This window comes from Scophthalmus maximus, chromosome 2 (assembly GCF_022379125.1).
Source record: "Scophthalmus maximus strain ysfricsl-2021 chromosome 2, ASM2237912v1, whole genome shotgun sequence".
In the NCBI taxonomy this organism is placed as follows: Eukaryota; Metazoa; Chordata; class Actinopteri; order Pleuronectiformes; family Scophthalmidae; genus Scophthalmus; species Scophthalmus maximus.
In genome coordinates this window covers 13,169,936-13,189,159 of record NC_061516.1, presented here as the reverse complement: position 1 = coordinate 13,189,159, position 19,224 = coordinate 13,169,936, and the positions used below count along the sequence as shown (strand labels likewise).

General features: G+C 42.8%; 1 protein-coding gene across 8 annotated transcripts in view; it reads left to right on the top strand.

Moving 5' to 3' along the window:
- Positions 1-19,224, top strand: part of LOC118301440 (seizure protein 6 homolog) — a 75,164-nt gene that overhangs the window by 37,608 nt on the left and 18,332 nt on the right. For 7 of the 8 annotated variants that reach the window (XR_004790309.2, XM_035626944.2, XM_035626943.2 and 4 more), the window contains exons 2-4: positions 1,197-1,952; positions 2,395-2,516; positions 12,512-12,704. Coding sequence is in view for 7 of the 8 variants with exons in the window: in XM_035626944.2 (XP_035482837.2) it covers positions 1,197-1,952; positions 2,395-2,516; positions 12,512-12,704 (1,071 nt within the window). In the remaining variant the exon portion in view is untranslated. The remainder of the gene's footprint in view (positions 1-1,196; positions 1,953-2,394; positions 2,517-12,511; positions 12,705-19,224) is intronic. The other variant, XM_035626945.2, reaches the window with a different exon arrangement.

Genomic DNA, 19,224 nt, shown 5'->3' with positions numbered 1-19,224 from the left:
ACAGTGGCTTTTTATGGCTCTTTCATTAAAAGTGGAGCTCCCTCTGTCTTCGAATTCATTAACAGTGTCACTGTCAAAATGTCAAAGTCACTGCAGAGAGTATCTTTTGTTCTGTCTGTCACTTTAAAATGTGAAAGTTACATGTTTAAACTTGCGTCTACAAGTGTCTTCTGTGATATATACTGCATATATCTTACAGTTAACAAGTGTGGGCAGAAAAACAAGTGTTAACTGTTTATTCCAGAATTACAATTGAAACATTTTGCATACGCAGTGCATGGAAAGTTCTGGTCTAATATGATTCAATGTTAAAAGAACAACATTTTTGTAGTGGTTTGTTGATTTGAGTCATTGTACCACTGTAATCATCTTATGAATCTGGATTTATGGATGGTTGCAGTTTGCAGAGGTTCATCCATTCATTTTGATTTCTTCTTTTTTTTCTGCTTTACCGACTATTCAAAGTGCTTGTTGAGGTCTGTCGGAAAAAATAAAGAAGAGGGAATAAGAATAGGTGCTTATAGAAGGAGGAAAAATGTGCCTTTTATCCTTCACGTAACTAGACTATTTCTCAGTTTCTCGGCTCTGGGATTTCGCTGCCTGCGGGTTGCGGTTGTGGAATTCATCTCTGATAATGACGGTCTCTTTGCAAGCTGCTGCTTACTATTGTCAGTAGAAATCTGCAAGACCCTTAAAAGAATGTCCTTTATGATAGTTCAATGAAATGTGCACTAAACTATCATTAAAGAGGCACTGCATACATAGACTGTTTACATGGGATGATTTTACTACTACAACCATTTACTTTACACTAGTGACCGGTATTCTGTATGTCAACTCACTAGAATGTTTTGCTATTATTAAAACTTCTATAATTGAAAGTATAAATTATTTAAACAGTGCCACTCTGCCTCCCCCCAAAGCCACACACGTGCAGAAACACACATATGTACACACATAAAGAGCTGATTAAAAAAGAGCAAGATATGTGTGGAAGAATCACACAGGAGGACTGCCCCTCAGCTCATTAGGCATAGTTTTAATAGATCATAGGCTGGCAGAGTTGATGATTCTGTGAAGAAACTGTCAGGAGGACGTCCTGCTCTTGTGAAAACTGTATGTTGCTTTTGTAGTTCATTGGACTGTAATATATTTTGCCTAACACAGCCACATTATCTTCCTTCCATTTCTCCCAGGACCAACGGGAAGCAAAGGCGTCGGCACGAGAACTCTGGACCCAGGGGGCGACCTCTACACACACTCACCGACACGGGACGGGGAGAGAGAAGTCCACCTGGTTACCACTGTCTCACCAATGAACATCCCCAACCACCGGCCGGCCTTCAAGGACCTGCAGCTTCATGAGCACCTGCTCACCAGGGACTTCCAGGGGGACCAGCATTTTTTCAGGAGGGACGGCTCTGTGGCTGCATATCCCACCATGCCCGGCTCCCTGTCTGCCTTGGACGCAGGAGACCCTGCGACTCAACTGGTGCCCCACGAGGATGCCCCGGCCTTCTCCGACATTGCCACCACTGCCACGCAGGCAGCCACGTCTGCGCTGACCGCATTTACTCCCGCACCGCCGGGGCCACCCGTTTCTCTCCCACAAAAGAAGTCCTCTGAGCAGAAGACGGACTTGCTCGAGCCAACAACAGACTCGCTCACCACTCAAGTGACGCCAAACAACAGAGGATCAGGCAGCGAAAACAACCCGGCGGCTTCCTCAACCTTGCAGAGGAGTCAGCCCCAAAGTGTCCTTCCTGGCATCCCCCTTACACCCTTCTCGGTGATGATGGAGAAAGGGGAAGCAAGTGAACAACCACTAAAATACAAAACCAGCCCGGATCATCCGCTCCCCAAGCAAACGGAGGCGTCCCGAGTAGAAGGTACCACCACAACGACCACAACCGTCATCACAACTACCACCATCACCATCACACAGACGTCAGGTAGTCACATGCTCACCTTTTCTCTGACTTTGAAAGGTGTACAAGGCAGAATATTCAAGTGACTTTAAAATGAACGTCATTGTAGATTCCCTGCACCTTCCCCCTCACATTTAACACATCCTTCACCAGAGGACAGGGAAATTAAACATCGGGTCATCAGCATCACCGCTGTTCATTTTACATGCTGCCCACAGCAGTTCCCTCTCCCGGGAATAACAGAGTTGCTCATGTGTCAAAAACAATCTGATTTTCCCCTGATGTGTCCTGCCCGTCCTTCCCGCTGCCCACAGAGGGCCGAGGGGCCCAGATGAGCAGTGCTGGAGAGGAAATCTGCAGAGATAGTTAGCGGGTTACGGGGCCACGGAGACACAGGTGAGCCGTCAGACGGACCAGTAGTGCGGGGAAAAAGGGAATCACTTTGTCTTTTTACTGTCTCCTACAGAGTCATGCGGCTTGAATTTCACTGACCCTGAGGGCAACATCGAAATCCTGCAGCAACTTGACTCTGGAGTGGAGTGCAACTACTTGGTAACGGTGTACCTGGGATATGGCATCGAGGTTCAGGTCAGTACTAAAGGCTCACTGTGATGTTGTCGCTTGTGAATCTATAGTTTAACATTTTCGTAAAGGTGGTAATTCTTGGCCACCTTTGGGCATGTCAAACATTGACATTTCATGACTTTTTCATCTGTTATGGCAGACAAACAGGCACCTACTTGCAAATCCTGCAGATACTGGGCAACATGAGTTTTGTTTCTGAACATGCAATGAATTATGTTATTAAGTGTCCTTTCGGCTCCGGCTTAAATAGATGATTAAGCACAGTATGCATTGGGGCGTTGATAACGCGCGATTGACAGCCAGTACCGTCCAATAGGTGCAGGTCGCAGGTGTGGATGGACGTGCAGTGCAGTGCTCTCACACAGGTTCACCCTCCGATGCTCCAAATACGGATACTTCTGTTTTCGAAAAAACAAGATGGGGCTGGCCAAAATGCTAAAGTCGAGGCTTCAAGGCGGCAGTTCGCAAAACCATTGGGTGACATCACAGTGGGTCTCCACCAAACCTTCAGGATCAGACTGAATCTTTAGCTGCTAAATGCTCCAGTAGCCTTGAGTTGTTTGATGCAATCATTTTTTATCTAAAGATAGTAATTATAGCCATTTCACCACAAACTCTGCCGTCCGGGGCTTTGTAAGAACGTTCATAAAGTAAAGTGATGTGACTAAAAAAGGGGTTTCATTCCGGTGAGGAGCGCTGACATAATTTGGTTTAGTCTCGGCTCTTACAGTGTTTGCTGTACTTGTGTGGGTTTATGGAAATAGACAGGCGGCAAATTGATGGGTTGAGGGGGTGGACGGGGGCACAAGGGACAGGGTCTGTCTCAGGTTGAATGTTTGCTTGTTCACAAAAGGTTATAAAAATTAACTGTCAGTGTGCTCGAGAGCGCGTGTGTGCGTGTGCGTGTATTCTCTGGCATTTGCAATTCTTCAAACGCCTCATTTGCCACTGGAGACTTTAAAATGTGTGAGCTTTGTCTTGCTGCCTCTGGAGGGCCAAGATAAGTCGTGACAGACTATATGTTTGAGAGCGGGTTTTTCCCTGAAAGCTTCCTCTGGGTTACTTGAGTAAATCTTGAACCACTTAGAAGCACGCGCGCACACACACGCATTTGAGTGTCAGCTCTCAACTTCCACTGCTTCTGCATACGGCAGTCTCTTGAGACATTTAAAAAAAAAGGCTATAAAGGAAAAACATATAGACATTTTATCCTCACACATCCACCAGGCACTGATGAAGAAACAGGGGTTGGCCGTGTGTTTCGGCACCACAATGTGGACAGATGGGACCGCCGCCTCTCTCCCTCCTCCTGCTTAACTGATAATGATCTGATGGCAAACTATGCGGACAACTTCTTGGCACAGCTGAGGAGACACGGTCTCTCTCTCCCCAGCGAAGACACAAACTCGCTGTCTGACGGAAAGATAGAATTGAAGTCAAGCATTTGTCGTATACTGTACCTCCTCATCAGGAGTGTGTGAAGCTCCTCTGCCTGCAGGCTATCCAGGTCTCAAGGTTTTAAAGGGGATGAAGGAGATCACAAAGAAGACTTGTGGATGTACGGTGTGTGCGGAAAATGTTATGCGAGCGGCACAAGTTTTACCTCACATTTTCAATGTTTCCATCGCCTGGATGCAATCTGTGTTCTTGAAAAATGCAGGAGGAAATGGACACACATCTAGTTGTTTCGTAGAGGGATTTACTTTTTTTGATGGGACTTATCTAACACACACACACAGAAGATACCTGGAATACAAATCACGTCTCTCACATTCCCTTTGTGATGCAGAAATATATGTTGAGGGTAAAATGCAACAAGCGCCCCCGGCAGCGTTTGAACCAGGGACATGTTTCGAGCTGCTGCAGAATACATCATATATACAGTATTTGATACGCTTTTTTTTCTCTTTAAATAGGTATTTTTATACACATATACATTTGTGTGTGTGTGTGTGGTTAGAATCCACATCAATAACTTGACTGTTGGGTATAATCATAAAACAGCAAGAAGGTTTGCAGAGTAAAATGTATACATAGATTAATTTTCTCCCCAGGTTATATATACATAAAATGCTTAATATTATTAGGAAGATAAATGTTCTGTCCTGTCCCTGTGAGTCCGACCTTTCATCAGGTTTTATTTATCCAATTTTCAAGGTAATCCTAATTTAAATCATAGTATATAAAAAAGAGCTGAAACGTGATTACTAAATTGACTGCTTCCATTTTACCCATGATCTTATTTGTCATCACACAACAATATCTGCGAGGATCACAGACTTTGCCCTGTTAGTTCTCTGCTCACATCACGGACAGTTTGTTGATTGTGGCCACAGATTTTGTTTTCTGTGGTGCCGCGTCTGTTAGACGGACAGAAATGTACGTCTCAGTATTCACTTTGATCAGCTGGGCTTTGATAGCATTTACTGTGCTGAACATTACCATGGGGAATATGCGTGTGCTCCACACTTCAGGGCGGAGGAGCTGTGGACGGGGACATTATGGTGGAGGTGTGTGTTCTTGTTTTGGCAGCCAGCCTCCGTTATGGAAGGCGACTCATCATTATAGCAGACAGGCCAGCGGCTTGCAAGGGCAAAGGAGGGAAATTGGGGGAGAGGAAAAACTCTGAAGGACAGATGCGGTGACTGTATGATAAATATTTGTATCGGTGTATGCACCTATGGTTCAGTAAATAAACATAATAGGCAGACAGTGTCTGTCAGAGACTCTCCTGATTTCCACGAGCTTAAAAATATATATATATATCACAGACTCGGGAGGAATAAATAAGATCAGACCTTTTCTGTATTAAGTCAATATACTCCCTTTAGCAGTCTGGCAGTTTGCAGGAGAGCGAGAGAGTGAAAACTGTATCAGGAGAATTTACTGCCCTCAGCCTGCCTGTTCAACCCCTCCGCCACAGCTAACAGCATATAATGCATTGCCCCATCTGGTGACTCTGGCTGCATTATGATTTATTTGCAGAATAATTGCACAAATATTAGGAGGCTGATGTAATACCTACTTTCGGCACATAGATAAACTAATAGTGCAATAAACTGAATATTTTGATGAAAGAAATAGAATCCACTCTATTGTAATTAGCAGCTCAATATGTAAAATAGGTGCCGGGCCTTTAAACACGTATAGTGCAAACTATCGGTTATGAGTTAAGATGTAAGATATAGCTATTATTTTCAAGTGTAGAATAGCTTTAAAGTCAGTGCAGCTTCCTACATCATGGAGAAAAATATTTTCACAGGGTTCAGATCACTCTGCCCTTGAGAATACAGGTATGTAAAATAAAAATAAGTCTTCACTCAATATTAGTCCAGGGTATTAATATTATTAATATTATTATTGGTACACATTTTACTTTTCGTTTATGTAGACCCTGCTACTCAAATTGTTGTATGACAATGTCAAAAAAGAAGTTTCACTAAATGTTAGATCTTTATTTACTATTGCGGAGATATTTCCTCTGGTTGGTTCTGCTTTGATGGGATGTAAATCTTGTAGTTGCATGTGGGTGTAGAAACTTAGCCCCACTCGCCACTGTATGATTACACACAGAAATGACATATCTTGCCAGTGTATTGGCGACACCTTAAGCACATCTGACTCACTGGCCTCCACATCCCCCTCTCCTCCTCCGCCTCTCCACAGATTTAAGTAGAGGACAGACGGAGGTTTCTAAACCTGCTCTTTGGCATTAAAGTGCTTAAAAATGTTTTGGAGCTTCTTCTTCTTTTTTCTTTTTTTTACATTTCAAATCAAATAAATCCGCTGGGTTGGCCAGCTATCAGCTTTTTCCAGACCATCTGTCCCACTCTGATTTCTCCGTCTCCTCTGCTCAAAGACCTATACCTGCCCAGGGCTTCGTGGAGTTACAATGTAAGGTTCTTTGCGGGAATTGCTCCGTTTCGAGGAGGCTACAGTCCGTCCTGCACTATTGCTTAGAAGAGAAGTGTATTGTGTGGGGAGGACTTAGGGTGGTTGATTCATTTCAAGGGTTAGGAGCCCAGATTTGGCCAATTTCTCCCACCGCCACAAAGGCTGATTGGGGAAGTGTTTCTATTTTCTGACAGGTTGAAAACAGCGTTGTTCAAAAAGACGGCCAGGAAGAATATTGAGGTCAATACTGCATCTCTTTTTTATTCTCATCCCTCTTACAAATCCTTCACCCCCTCGTTTTCTGTGAGAAAGCAGAAAGAGAGCAAGAAAATATTTCTTGTTGCACGCTAGATATAGAATTATTCACCAAGACAACAAAAAAAAAACTCACAGCTTTTGTTTTGTTAATTCCATCTTATAAATAAATATCAAACAAAGGCTTTGGGTCTCAGGGGGGGAATTACAGCTTCCAAGTTTTTCATCCTCAAATGAGTGAATATTGTTTCAGACGATTCCAAGCAAATCCAAATAAAACTTCATTAAAACACCTACGGATAAAGCGGCCCCTTTAAGGATTGAGATGTTCCGGAGTTTGCCGAGTGTTTAAAGTTAACCCCGACTAGGGGGTTAACGATTGCTGTTTGATGCTGCTTCTGCAACCATGCTCCCCTGACTCCAATCAATAGTCATGTTAATAAGCTGCAACAATACTTGACACACAGCCTCCTCTCGGCGCTGGCGGAATTGCCGTATTGATCCCTGCGCTCTCATTTTAATTTCAGTATTTCTTCCAAAAGAAGCAGAATGCTGATGGCATTGACCGTGGCCAAGTTTGGCTGATGAAGGGGAATTTAAAATTGTTGTGTTCGCGTTCAGTGACTGCTAGTGGTTTAATTAGATAAAAAGCCATGAGAAAGTGTTATGAAGTCTTGATATCTTCGTCCAAGAACAAAACAAAAAAAATAATTAGAAGAGTTAAAATGAAGCGGTGCCTCTGATCCTTCCTTCCCGCACATGACACACAGAGAGTGGCATTTAAAAAAAAAAAATGTAATGCACACGTTTAGGCGATGATGTGACTCGGGGTCTCTCCCGGCAGCACAAATGGCACAGCGGCGTAGCGGGTATGTTGCCGAGCCCGACTGAGTAATGGGGGCCAAGACAGGTTTGCTGCCTTTAATCAGCTCGAGATGAGGCAGAAGGAAGCCTTCATCATGCTGCGCCTTAGGGGAGTAAGGCAGGACATAAAGATGGCCAGTTTGATCTTGATGAGCTTTTTAGGGTGTCAGGGCTTTGCCGAGATGAGTTTTCACGGGGCCCAGCCATCCCGAGAGAAATGCTTTCAGGTGACACTAATTGCTCCTCCACCCAGCGAGCTGTCATAAAGGGAGGAGAGTCTTGTCTGACAGAGGGCCGTGTTCTCCCCAGCTCCTTCAGTGTCACGACGGAGACGACGGCAGAGTGAAGATGCGATGCGGGGGAAATGTGACGGATAATCGGCAAAGCGTGAATTTTTCAACCCATGCAAAAACCAAAAGACGCACACTGCGGCAAATAAACGGAGGTGTCGAAGCCCGGGAGAAAGTGAGGGGCGGATTTATCAGAGAGGAGGGGGGCTCGTTTCATGGAGAAGGCGTTGCGAACGCAGAGGGTCTTAACGTCTGCTTTTCTCTGAGGGTATTTGAAAAGATGGTCACCACATGGCGGTCGCATGATCTCAGGAGCAAAAAATCACATCCCGCAAGTGACGATGTGCAAGTCACTATTGTATTCACTCACTGGCTACAGCCCATTCTCATTTGCTGATAGGTATAAGGAACCATTGTTTTAGACAGCGAGGCAAACAGGAAATGGCCTTGGCCGTTTTATACAGAGGTGAATGTTCAATTAAGATAAGGTTTTTTCATATAATGAGCAGCGGAAAGACTCTTTTTGTATGAGTTTATCAGGAGATGCACACGCAAACAAAAAAAAGAAAAAACACCAAATGGAAGTGGTGCACCAAGACAATTCAAATGTGAGCCTGAGATACGGGGCGATGAGGTCGGCGCACTACCAGTGTGCTTCAGTGTATAAGTCGGTGGGTTTTATCACAGTAATGATGAACCTGCAGCTGGTTGAGCCCAATGGCTGCTGATTTATTGGCCCCAGCAGCAGGGTCATTTAATTTCCATGTATAGTGGGATCATTTTGATTACATACTGCTCATTTTCGCATCAGCAATGGCTCCTGCGAGTCCGCGTAAATGTTCATCGCGGAGCACCACCAGATGTTTTCCGCCGTAAATTATCGGTGAAAATACTACAGTGAGAATAATTAACTCGCACCGCGTGCTTACGGATAAATGAGTGAACAAGCCGGGATATTAGACTTATTGTTCGTGTGAAAGGCATCAAGAGAAAATTGTGTTTTTTCTTGACTTTTTTCTGCTCCATGAGAGTAACTTCCCAATTGCATGATACAGATGAGTGTTATTTCTTTTGTGGGACTATCTGCATCAAGTGGGTCTAGTCACAGATTAAACCCCCCATGGCGGGCTGCTTTCTGTATGTATGTGATAAGATGGATCTTCACCTCTGCTCACTGTTCACTCTCACAGTTTCACAATGCAGCGCGCTGGAATCTCACAGTTGAATATATTTTACTGTGATTGGTTGGTGAAAAAGAAGGATATAAAAAAGGCAAGTGAAAGAGAACCTCCCCAGAGGATGTCTTCTCTACCCTGCATTGTTTACAGCTTCTCCCATAAACTGGAATAGAAAACTGAAAACTAAAAACTAAACAGACATTTTTTTTTTCTTAACACTGGAACAACACAGTGTATAGATGGCATCTTGTGATGATGTTGTGGTTGGTGCAGATGTGTGCTTGGTCAGCCAAATCCCCAGTCTGTGTCTGCTGAGGCAGAGAATCCAGCAAGGAGGACAGAAAGCCTGCTCTTATTACAGTCCAGAGGAACGTGTGTGTGTGTGTGTGTGTGTGTGTGTGTGTGTGTGTGTGTGTGTGTGTGTGTGTGTGTGTGTGTGTGTGTGTGTGAGAGAGAGAGAGTGTGTGAGTGAGTGACTGAAAGAGGGGGAGAGACAGTGAGAAAGAAGTCCCTCTGGGCATTTGGCTGCAGCGGTGGTGAAGATAAGGATAGTCTGATGTCTCCTGACATGGCCAATGATTCATAATTGAGGCAGGACAGCTGTTGCTGGCTGCACTGACAGGTCCCAGGGTGGATGACAGATGATAGGGCCCTCTGGGGCCAAACTATCTATCAGTCCAAATGTTCACTGTCCACTATCAGCTCCCCCCCCCGTCCTCCGTGAGCCTCCCCGGTCCATGTAAACCGAGAGGTCGCGGGCCTGCAATCTGTTTGACCCCGCTGAATATGATCGGTTGTTGCGGTGTCACCGGCAGCATATCATACTGAGGTGGTGCACCTGTGCATTCAGATCAACCCGTAGTTGGACGTTGTGCTTTCAGGGGTTGGGTTGGATCGCCTTACACAGTTGGATGTTATTGCTTTTGGCATTTTTGTCTTTTTTCCTGCAAACTGATTAACGCCATCGACTTGTGATGAACACATTAGCATTGATGCAAATATAAAGGTGTTAAAGAAGACAGTTTTGACATCGATTTAAATCCAATTGCTGCTTTGTTCTGTGACGCCGCATGGAATCTTTGTGGTGTGCTACCATAGGTTCCCACCAGCTCCATAGTTTAAGCAAGCTTGGCATCTTGCTTTGTTCCTTGATGTTTGAGGGGATTCTTTTTTTTTTAATTTTAAAGGATGTTTAACTGAAATATGTATGAGCCATGGTGGATTGTCAGCCATCTCTCATTCACCCACAAGTTTTACATAACGATGGAGGTGAAAGGAAAACACATCCAGGAAAAATAATTGGAAATGGAAGTTAAGACACAAAGTCAATTATAAGTTCAGGTCCGTTTTAATTGACCTGAACTCCCTATCAAATCTTCCTTACATGCTGTGGGCTTAAAACCTGTCCAAAACTCATGTTCTTGACAGACTCTTGACAGAACTGCAATACTAAACAATTAACAATCAATCATTACACAATCGATGATGGAAGTAATTAAGAGTCCAGTCTCCGTGGTCTTAATTCGTCGGGCAATCAAGTTAAACCCATGATTGGTGAAACTAGAGTTCCTCATTCGTTGAATTAGATCGAATTGAAGAATAGGGGGCATTTTGATACCAGGTCATCTCAAAAGGTTCCTTGGCACTGGTTTGCGAGTTTGTGTGAGTACAGCACACAGTGTTCAAACTAATCAAACGAACCAGCCCGTTGGGTCAAATGTACTTGATCCAGGCACTGGTCCCTGATGTGAAAGCCCTCTGTGTTGTTCTGTAGGGGGAAATTATGAAGATATTAGGTGACCAAAGTTACCAGATTTCCAAAACAGCTAAGCCCCTGAGACAAAAAAAGGCAGAAGTGAATAAAACTAACTCTGCCCAAGGCTTTGTCATTGCTGTTGCCCTTGAGAAAATGAGAAACAGACATGCCTTTATTACTCACTGTGACAATTCTGTTTGAGGCTCCCACAGCTTAAAATACCCGAGCTGTCTTTTGCGTATTGAAAACAAATTATTTAGTCAGATGTGAACAACATAAGAATATCGACCGTTTGATAATTTGAGCTGCCGCCCGACTGTGCTCTGAAGTGGTGTTGTGCTTGATTGTGGTCGTGATAGAAATCGGAATCGATTGAAGTGGCGTGACCTCATGGATCATTCTGGAAGAAGTCACCTCCAAGCTCGGTCTCAGAGTGTCCATTAGCCCCCTCTGTGTTCATTGTCAGCTCCCCTCCGACTGAGCGACAGCTTGTCAACGTGACCAAATTCATTTTGCTGCCACTGTTGTGCAACGTGTTCGCCCTGTCCACTGTTTCAGCTTTTCCAGGCTGTTGCACTAACACTCCTGCACACATATTACCTCAGGGACCTCGGCCTATGGAGGGCAAGCCTTTTTCTGCTTCATGGCATACCTGAGACCATGAGCCCACCATGTTTGACAGCATCGGTTTTCAGAACATGACAAGAATTACATTGCTGGCTGAAGAAGATGTGGTTGAATTGGCTTTGACGGTTTGCTTGTCTCTCAAGACAGGAGCTGGGATTGGGATGCTAGATTCATAAGGGCTTGTTGTTGTTTTTATTTGTTCTTTTTTAGTTCCATTCTTTTCTTTTCCATTTGAACAGCAAAATGTATAAAACTTTAGGCTTCTCATTCAGCAACAGTCTCAGTTATTTAAAAGTCAATCTCGGAGTTTTACTTCTGAAGGTTATCTTTCCATATGTTACAAAGATTTACTCAAAGATTCTTTGGTATCCCACTGAGTCCAATTAAAAATGCCATACATTTTAAACTCAAGAAGAAGAATCAGTCCTGGATTAGATGAAAAAAAAAGGGACTATTATTCAGCACTGCCTTACAAAAACAAGTGAAAGCTTTTTATTTTTATCGCCAAGAATAATAATCATGACCCACGACCTCTTTTATGGTTCTGTAGAGAATTAATCTGATGTTGCTCCCAAATATGTCGGTACTCCATTATCCAGGCAGTTTAACTACTGGCAATCCTCCTGAGGTTCCTTCACCAGACTTAGCTGCAGATGCTGCTCAGACCTGTTGAAGACACAGCACTTCTGTCAGTAGCTCACAGGCACAAGGAGAACACAGCATGGGGGATGAGTCAATCGTGCAACAAAGCTGAAGCACCGGAATTATACAATCACAGCACCAGAATGAAACACCAAACAAATCCCTGTGCAATTGTGTCGGTAGAAAACTAGGCACAGAAACATTTGGCGGGTGATGCATTTTCCAGGGCAACATTTTTGGACTAAACTTGAAGATTTCATCTGGTGTGATATGAAACAGTTGTGGGCAATGTGATTATTTATGTATAGTGTTTGGAGTTGACAGTCAATGCACTGTGATTTTAGAGATGTAAGAGGGATTATTTCTGTCACCTTCTGTGATTCTTTGTGCAGTGTGTGCTCTATAAGACCCTTGAGGTAAAGGGTGGCATTACAATTGATGCACAGAGGAGACCCGTGTGTAACCATAGGGCATGCTCTCCTTTCATTCCAGGTGCTAAACGTGAGCGTGTTGAAGGGAGAGCAGGTGACAGTGGAGGACACGGGTGGCCGAGAACCCTTCATCCTCGCGAACGAGTCGGTCCTGATGAGGGGCCTCGTACTGCGCAGCTGGAGCAACCAGATCTCCATCCGATTCCGCAGCGACCAACAGCGCAACTCAGGATTCCTCCTGCTTCATTACCAAGGTGAGCCAGTCCCCGAGGCGCAACTGTATTGTCAGATCACTCAAGCTGTCCGTCAGTCCAACAGTTTCCTCAGTTTAGTCTCTCACTCACTCTGGGTTGAAGAAAGTAAGAAGTCTCACTGGCATAGTGGCAAAACAATACAAACGTCAAGCAGCCTGCTTTAGGCTGACAGCTCTCATCATCTCTTGTATTTGTTCTCAGCAGTGGATGCCACTGGTTGCCAGACAAAACAACAGAAGGTTCTAGCATTGGGATTGTGAGTGTGAGACAACCTTTGCTAAAGTGCAAGCAGACTGGGATTCTTCTGCTTTACTGCTTATCATGTTGCAGCTTTTTCCCGGCACGAAGAGGAGGGAGATACAAAGAACGCACTGCTCGCTGACGGTTAATACTATAAGTGTACTATATGTAAAGTACAGCACAGTTATATTTAGATGTGATCATATGCCCCATGATGTGCACTTGTTTAATGACGTCCACTCTCATGTATGTCTTCCTGGCTGGGAGGAAGACTTGCTGCGTGCATGCATGTTTCTGCTTTCTTTTTACTCCACAAAGTTAACTGTGCAAAAGCGCATCTCTTGAACGGTCGATGTTCTCGGGCGAAAATTATAACCTGCCATCCCATCCCACTCTCACGGCAGCTGGTGGAAGAATTTCATCTATTTATTTTGTGTACATGGACGTGAATTAGCCCCCTACAAGACTATCGCTTTCAAAATCATAAAAAAATGAATGCATTGAATTTAATACAGTAACAAAAAGTTGTGAGAGTAAAATATCAACTTTCTTGTGTATGGTTATCCTTTGGCAGTCACAGCACTTGGCTAAGGATGGTGAAAGATTGTGGTATAGTTTAATACACAAATATGTCAGTGACTTCAGACACAACCTGTTAATGTAATGGAAATCAAACTAATACCACAATCTCAACTGGTGTCTCAGTTGTGCGCTTCATACACCCGCCATCCACCCCGACCATCTTCTTGTGCCTCCGCTGGCATTGATGTATGTAGCACATCAGTTTCAAAGTCATACCCACTGACATGTAGATACATAAATACATTTTATGACCATTTCATGAACTACCATGAGGGAGGGTTGATCCTGTTCAACCCTCCTGTTCAATCCTGATGATTCGGCAAACAGGTTGGAAGTTTACAGGAAGTGTGGTCGATCACTATCCATATGTACATATTCAAGCTAGTTTTATGAGCGACTGGTCCAACTGGTTCAAAACTATAGAGCAAGTCATTAAACCAGATCCAATTGTCACTATAGCGGGTGGCAGCAGCAAATCCTGTCAGCAGAAAAATAGTTACTATATGTCGTTGGTGAACACGATGTCCCATAAATCCACCCCCGCGCTTGTTTTGTGTCTGACATTGATCTTCCGTGTCCGCGACAATGTCTGTTTATCTTAGCAATCGCACAAAATGGCCACCAATTACATGCCCCATCGATTTGAGTTGATGGTGGGAGCCGGTGGACAAAGCATTCATTCCACCACGTTACTGTGGCACTTTCATCATCAACTGCAAAATGAAAGTGACCATCAAAACAGTGCTGCTGCCGTGAGATAAATCAGCACATTGCTGTCGGATGTGTGCGTGTGTGTGTGTGTGTGGTCAGGCTGAATGATGACAGCGAGAGGTCAACACAGATCACACAGGGTGATGCAGAGATGGGGACAGATGGTGATAAATAGTTGAAATATATAACACATTTTCTCCCTCACTCTCCTTCGCCCCTCTTAGTAAATATTATTCAACATAAATTTTTTGAAAGGGTTTTCCAGGTTAATTGTTATTTATATTATTCGTATTATTTGTAGATGGATGACTCGTATTTGTACTATTAAAAGATCTGTTACTCTATCCATCCATGCCACATTCAATATAATTGGGTGCTGTCACTGCTTTTATCGATACTGCTGGCTGTTGCTTATTTTGTGACCTAACACTACTTTGTTAGGGACCATGATTAACCATGTCCCGCCTAAATATGGGGAACGTTATAAAAAAGTATGATTATGATCATAACCAGGATATTGTGCAAATATGTGAGCATGTTTGCCCTCAGCACCAGTCGCAGCAGAAGGGCGCTCGGTGAGCGGACACCTCTGCCAAGGTTAACGCCCCATCTTGCCATGTTAAAGAAAGTGAAGAAATTGAATAAATCAAAATCCTGAATCTGCCCGTTTATCCGGATATGCTCCAAAATGTAATGGGTTCTTCCTTGGGTCATGCCCCAACACTGCACAAAATGTAATAGAAATTGATTCAGAAGTTTCAGCAATCCTGCTGACAGACCGACAAATGGCAGAAAAGCTGTGACGATCTGCACCCAAAAAAAATTTAAGGCAAATGATGGATGTCCGAGCTGATTTACACAAGATAAAATATGAGCACGTTTGTTTTTTGAGGACTCAATTAGGGCAGGGACAATGACATGCATGTAAACATACCCGTCAACACACAAAGGATGTTTTTTCCCTTTGGTGACAGCAGAAGCTGAAGTTGAGGAAAGCTGAGAAAAAACAAAAACTACAATATCATTAAATTATTTAGCCAGGGCAACAAATCCAATCATTTCAGGGGAGCCAGGATGTGTGGGTTGCTCAGTGTCGAACTTCATTCACAATACACTGGAAGACATTGGTTGAAAAAAAAAACATTCATCTTAACATGGACTCTGCTCAACACAGATCCTTTACGATTTGGTGCTCATTCCTGTTGTGTCTGATGCTACAGAAGATATTCTTGAGCACTTCATGGTATCAATTGTTATTACTCCATAAACTCTCATAAAACACTTTCACCTCCACATGTGTCTTGTATTGCATTGTTGCAAGCAATAGGAGCGTTATAAAACAGGTAAGATACGTGGAGTCGGTTGCCCAACAGCCTGGAAGTCGATCGTAACAAATTTAGTTACGCTAATGAGAAAAAAAGGAATGGGCGAAATCCTCGAAAATTGGACATATTGGAGGCACGGAAGATATTTCAATTTGTAAGCCTCGCCTTGGTAAGCAGCGTTAGAGCATCACCTTGTCCTTTATAATGGGCTGTGAGAAATGTGATTGGACAAGTGTGGAGAAGGACACAGAACTGTGGAGAGATGGATCTCAGCTCAGGGCAATTAATATCTGCTCCAGCGTTGGCTCTGCCTGTGAAGGCAGACTGATTGATGCCTCTATAACATCAGCAGTGAGACTGACACCATCAACATGATGTATTTTATTGTTTATGTGTAAAGAGTCGGTGACTGGAGAGGGGTGAACCACTTCCCTTGTATATCCCAATCCTTATCTGTTCCCCAGTAAACACACACATCTTCTTTTGGAACAGATAATGTTACACTTTCCATCGTCTATTTAACAGTAATGTCCACAGACAGCAATTGCAGCTACAATTGTGTATTTACAATAAATCATGCATGCAGCCAACAAACATAAATCATGAATTAGTGCACCCTGAGTTTAAACACTGCATGCACACAGTCAGTTTTCTTTTTTGGAATAAGTATTAACAGTTCAGCACATAAAAAGGTACAATTTGTATTTGTATTTGGCTGTATTATTTCAAAAATATACCGTAAATACTGATACTGGTAAATTCATGAATTGGCTTACTTCGTCTTTATTATATTTCCACATTTATGTGGAACATACACACATGCACACACTTAATAGGCAAAGTTTGATAATGACAACAATTAAGAGTTGTACTCCGGATGTGTATCAAGAAATGCTTCTGGTGAAAGTGTATGCATAATTTTATCCAAAATGCTTTGCGCCAAGTTCAGGCATCAATTCACCCTGCAAACAAACTGACAGCTTTTTCATTACCGACACAAATATTCCTGGTCGGGCAGTTTTATTGCTATTTTTAACTCCTTATACTGAATTATGGTGGCACAATGCATGCAACTTTGTTGAGAGGACACTTCATTCTATGATTTTACAGCCAGCGAGGTGAACCAAATATGGAGCAGGGAAATTAAAATCTCTACCATTCTTCTGAAAGCATAACAAATTGTTTTATTATAGTGGGGGAAAATTGTCTAATTCTACAAGTACAAGATATATATATATATATATATATATATATATATATTTTTTTTTTTCTTTTTTAAGAAAGGGGTCAATGCTACCATTTATTTAAGGACAATCATGTGTATGCATGAGCATTACAAGTAGTAATAATTTGCTCAAGAAATATAGTTGCTTCATTTTGAAATTGCACTTACATTTTGATGGAATTCAACGACAGCTGTTTTTTTTTTAGGGTGATTAAATTATTATCATCATTATCATCTTAACATCTATTGGTTAGCTTGAATTGTCATGTTTGTAATATTGAGGGCATTCTGTGGCATTGCTAACTGCAGTGACATTTTACAGAAATAACTGATTGACTAATGAGCTGGGTTTATGCGAGGTGGTGACGGAGCCTCTGTCACTGCCAGTGAGCCACTATTTACTGTACCCACAATTTCTCATGGGCGCTGATAAGACGCCGCCTCTACTCCAAAGTTATTTCTCTTTAATTGACTTTATTGAGTAAATGACCATTAAAACTGAGTTTTTAACCCAACCATATAAATATCAATGGGCCTGGCAGAACAATGGTCTGGCTTTCTACAAGTGGATCACTTTCCTTGAGACAACACCATTGAACTTTCTGCAAAAGAAAAACGCTCTGGTGCGCGCAACCAGGACGTGAGGCTATCCAACGAGTTACCTGCAGGACGGTCTTCATATCAGAGCATTTAAACGACTGCTGACTGGATATGACCATTCATTTATTATACAGTATTCTCTCCAAATACTGCCATCAAATACAGTAACAATCAAAATGTCACTATCGCCTGCCCTTCTCTTTCCAGGTTTGATCCAATTCCAAATCTCTGCAGGAAGGTATTCAGACAAGACTTACAGTAGTGCGGCAGTTTGTTAGGGGCTAAATTGAAATGCATTTTGTCTGTTTATCAAAATATGACAGATTCATTGCCATCATTGGCTTCCTCGCCCAATACGTTGTGCCCTAATCAACAATATTTGTCCATTATTGAAGAGCAGCATTCTCGGTTGGAGGTACTCAAGCAAATGAAAAACGTGCACGCAGCAGAATGAGGCTCATTTATGGCAGCAACGTGTGAGCGAGTGAGTGCAGGAGGGTGTTTTTCAAGGAAACGTTCGCTCCCCTTGAATTATTCCCAAAAGTTGGTCTTCAGCAACTTTTTGACAGATGGCTGAAGAAGCCATTGCTCATTATTGAATCCAAGACGCAGATTTGTGATTCCATATTTAAACGAGGACACAGAGTGCTATAATTTTTTTAGATGGGTGAGAAACAGCAGAAAGCAATATAAGCAGAAAGGATAAAATGCAGGAAAGTATTCCTGGTGCAAAGATGAGAGAGAGAGAGAGAGAGAGAGAGAGAGAGAGAGAGAACAAAAGCAAGACAGGACGGATTCCTTTTGAACTCCTCTGAACAAGTACTGTGAAATGACATATTGGTTATGAAGAGCTTCATACTGAACGAAACAACATTCTACCTTTAAAAGAAATGTCATCCATGTCCCCAAAGCTTTAAGCAATTTTTTTTAACTCAATATTTGCATAGGAGATACTGCAGCCTTTGTCTCCTTCACCTAGATAGTGTAATGTGGAAGTGGAATAGTCAATCATTTACTTTACAGACAGTAAATGATGGTTTGACAGTAAATGATACTGTCATTATTGACATATTGTATAATAGCAGTGAGAACGAGGGTTTTTACCTGAGTGTCACTGGTGAGGCTGCTGCCGCTCCTCTAAAATGGAAACAATAACTAAAGACATAAGCTCCACATCTGTTTCCTGGGGCCCGACAGTTCCGGCAGCTAATCTTCCCGCCTGCCTGCGCGGTGGAACTATTATTTGTAATGGCAAAACAATCAGTCTTTATGGCCCAGCACCACATCCACTGGAATGGAGGCAGGACGTAATTTAATACTCCAGGAATTGGCTCCACAATTTTTTGCCTCCGGCTCTCCCCGCTGCATGCTCAATGGGGATGTAAATGCTGCTATGATAATGGCAATAACTAGGTTCATTGGAGTTAGTGATAAACTATAAATTGAATGGATGACCCAGGGGCAGCGTGCCTCGTCCTCGTGGCTCACTGATTTAGTGCAAAAGAAAAGGCTGTTTCGTTATGGTGTAAACCAGTGGCTTGTATAAAAGGAAAAAAAAGAAACCAAGTTGGTAGATTAAAACATAGTAGATGGGGGCAGTTTTGCAAGCTTTTATGGCTATTATGCATTTAGACCTGTTTTCCCTTGAGTTCTAGTTCAAAGATTAATAGAATGGGATTTTTGAATATCCAATGTGGCTTCAAGGTAATGTGAGAAACATCAGTAAAGTGTTGTTTTTCTATCTACAAATAGCTGGTTGGAATAAAAAGCACTTCAAATCCTCCCTGCTGCAGAGTTTCCAATCTTTTTTTTGTTGTTGTGCTGTTTAACCTCCACT